General features: G+C 35.2%; 1 protein-coding gene across 1 annotated transcript; it reads right to left on the bottom strand.

Moving 5' to 3' along the window:
• Positions 1-496: 496 nt before the first annotated feature.
• LOC145016059 (zinc finger CCCH domain-containing protein 3-like) lies at positions 497-3,168 on the bottom strand. The gene is made up of 7 exons (XM_078974490.1): positions 2,586-3,168; positions 2,043-2,224; positions 1,885-1,944; positions 1,693-1,809; positions 1,321-1,596; positions 1,020-1,241; positions 497-944 (listed from the first exon to the last, which is right to left on the bottom strand). Exons 1-7 carry the CDS (start codon positions 2,662-2,664, stop codon positions 660-662), a joined length of 1,221 nt encoding a protein of 406 aa, XP_078830616.1. The 5' UTR covers positions 2,665-3,168; the 3' UTR covers positions 497-659.
• Between the last annotated feature and the right edge of the window lie 288 nt (positions 3,169-3,456).

Consider the following 3,456-nt stretch of genomic DNA (forward strand, 5'->3'; position numbering starts at 1 on the left):
AATTCAGAACTACCTCATGTTACTAGCACGTCTTCACTTAAGCAACCCCCATATTTATTAGGACTCCCAAAAATATTTAGTGAGGATGTAAAATTAGATTTTTGCATGTGTCACCCTTGAAAATTTCATACCTCAGTTAAAATATTGACTAAATAAAGAAGTTTTGCATGTAACACTCGCAAAAAAAACTCATTTTTTGATTGAGAAATTAAGGTTTTACCAACTATTACCTGTGAAAAACCTCTTTATTCAATCCATTTTTTGACTTTGATGTAGGTAACATCCATGAAAATCTCAATTTTCAGTCAAAAGGAAGTATGGTGTTAATGAAAAGCTACAAAGAGTTGATATCTATAAATCGGATTTGATTTATATAAACATACTTTCATTGGTTTATAGAAACAACCCATTAAATAATTCACAACAAAAAAGGTAGCGAATAAAATATTAGAACAAAAATGGCATCACCACTCATAAAATTAACAAAAACCATCCATAAAAAACAACAAAAAGAACAATTCATACCAGATAAAATGTAAGTAATAGCAGTAAAAGTATAACATTTTCCCTCATCTGCATAATTTTATTCAGAACCAAAAACAAATCCCCCCTCCCCTCATCTCTCAAAAACACAACCCAATTCTAAACAAAAACCAATATCATTCTGAATGTGATGGAGATGTAGCACGTGAAGGTGAAGGTGAAGGCGAAGCTCCTCCAGGGGTTTTAGCACCTTCATTTTTCGATGATTTTGACGGGGAAGACCCTGAAGAATGAAGCGTTGACGAATTCACCCCTCCATATGGAAACAAAGATGCTGCATTAGCATTAGGTATACTCATGCTGTAGTTGTATGAATATCCCATCAAAGGGTGATCATATTTACAAGTTGGCCCAAACTTGCAAATTCCATAAAGACTATAATAAGAACACACTGCTTGCCCCTGCATTTTGAATCAGAATTATATTTTATATTAATTAAATTGAAATTCAAAATGGGTCAACCCGTTTATACTTACGGGTCTTAATGGAAGCCCAAGTGGGCCCAATGAGCTAGCAGCCAATTGAGCAATTTTTTCCTTGGGGTGATGATATTTGCAGTCGGATCCGTATTTGCAGTTTCCAGTGTGCATAAAATAACGACATTCGGGTTCTCCGGGCCGTTCGGGCAGATTACTAGAACCAGAGGAATACTGCTGTTCAATGCTGCCCGGTCCACCATAGATGCTGCCCGAATTTCCCTGACCAAAGAAACACAATGTTTAATACGAATATTGAAGCCACAAACAAAAACCCAAAATTTACATCGATTAAACTTACCATATAAGTGCTCCAACCTTGAGTGGGACCAATTCCTTGAGAATGAGGAAGAACAATTGGTAAATAAGTTTGAGGAGTCTGTAAAAGAGGATCGGAAACGTATGTTGCCCTAGGTAATGGCCATGTAGAGACGCCATTGATAAGAGGTGGTGGTTGGGATGAATATGGCAATTGAATGTTGGATCCATCGATTGATGGCTGTGGATGATGAAACTTGCATGCGACTCCAAATTTACAAGATCCAGTTCGAATGTAATGTGCGCAAGCTTTTTCTTCCTAATTAAGGGTTTTATAAGTTAGGTTAAATTATGATTTTTGAAGAAAAATTGAAATTGAAATTGAAATTGAAGATCGAGGTTAGTAGATAGCAACCTGTCTCATAGGTAATCCAACCATGTTTAACATAACTGGTCCAGCACCTCTCCTATCACGAGGATGATTGTATTTGCAGGTTGATCCGTATTTGCAAGTACCCGTCTTTAGAAAATACTGATGAAGAAAAAAAAGATGTGAAATTACTTAATTATCCCTAACGATCATCGTCGACATGAAGAAGAGACTTACCACACAGTCTGGTTCTCCAACTCTTTCTGGAAGCTCGCCTCCAAGTTGAAGTTGATTGGCCTGATGAAGAATTGGATTTCAGACATGAAGAACAACAATCGGTTTATTCCGATTGAGAAAAGTAAAAGGGTTTTTTTTTTTTTTTTTTGTTTGATTACCTGACCAATGTGGGTTGGATGATTAAACCTACAAATGTTTCCATAGCCACACAAGCCGGTTCTTAAATAAAATATACAATCGGGTTCACCGGGACGATCTGGGTAGGGCATCGAACCCGCCATGGCAGTTCCATTTCCATCTTCTTTCCCATCCGTTTGAATTCTCAATCGCCTTACAGCTTCTATGATTTGAAGAAGTTTAATAAAGAATCAGACACACTTTGTAACAATTAAACCCCGGGATTCAAACAGTTCGTGATCGCAAAACGATGGGTGTGGGGGATAAAGTAATATTATCGTACGGAAATGGGAGATAGGGCAAAAAAAACAGAGAAAAATTAGGGGGAAATGGAAATAGAATAGATGAATCAAATTGTAACAGAGTAACGTCAGATATATATACAGAAACTGATGAATATAGCATTCAAATCATGATCGCGTTCTTCAAAACTAATGGGTTGCTTCGAAATTAAGCATTAGTAAATTACAAACAGTAAATGCTAATTAAAATTCGAAAACAGAAGTGTATGTGTAGAATTGTACCTTCGATGTTATGAACAGAAGAATTTGACGAAGAGTTGGCAACGCCACCGTTCCTCTGAACACGCCGATTATCCGGCATACCAATATATAGTTTTAAATGCGCAAAAACGGATTCAATTTTATAATTTATATAAAAATTCGTCGCACAGTGTTTCTCTGTGCTCTGTTTTTTTCTGTATAAACTAATCAAACCCAAACCGATGACCAAAACTCGCTTTTTGATCAAAACCCAGAAATTATAAAAAACGATTTCGTCAATGGATTTTAAAAAAGACGTCGAAAATGACCGATTTTACCAAGAACTTCACAAAACCATCGATGTTGATGATCATCAATCGTTTAGAAGAAAAAGACGAAATTGAATTGAAAAAATCAAAGAGAATCTCAAACCCAGAAGAAATTCATGAATGATCCATCAATGTGATGAATGAAAAATCTGACCCAAATATTCTTTCTTCACCTTTTCCATTTCGGTAATTTCCCTCAACTTCCCCTTCTCTCTCTCTTTCTATCTCTAACTTTCTCTCTCTACAAATTCTTGATTTTTAATTTTGGATCTCCTCGATCTCGAACAAGAATTTTTATTTTCTTCTAATTTTTATGTTTTATACAAATTATTATTATTTATTATTATTATTATTATTATTATTATTATTATTATAATTCTTTTTCTATTGTTATCCGACTCGTGTACGATTGGGAAATATTGTCGACTGTTAGTTGACTAAAGAGTCCTGGAAATCTAGGATAGAGGGATATGGTATTGAAGGGTAATTTCGTAAATTTAACCGCGATAAATACGGTATTTTCTTTTCTGATAATACGAAAATAATTTTTTTTTTCTTGTAGAAAATCGTCGCCGTTGAAATGG

Source organism: Lactuca saligna, chromosome 9 (genome assembly GCF_052625555.1).
Source record: "Lactuca saligna cultivar CGN05327 chromosome 9, ASM5262555v1, whole genome shotgun sequence".
Taxonomy (NCBI): domain Eukaryota; kingdom Viridiplantae; phylum Streptophyta; class Magnoliopsida; order Asterales; family Asteraceae; genus Lactuca; species Lactuca saligna.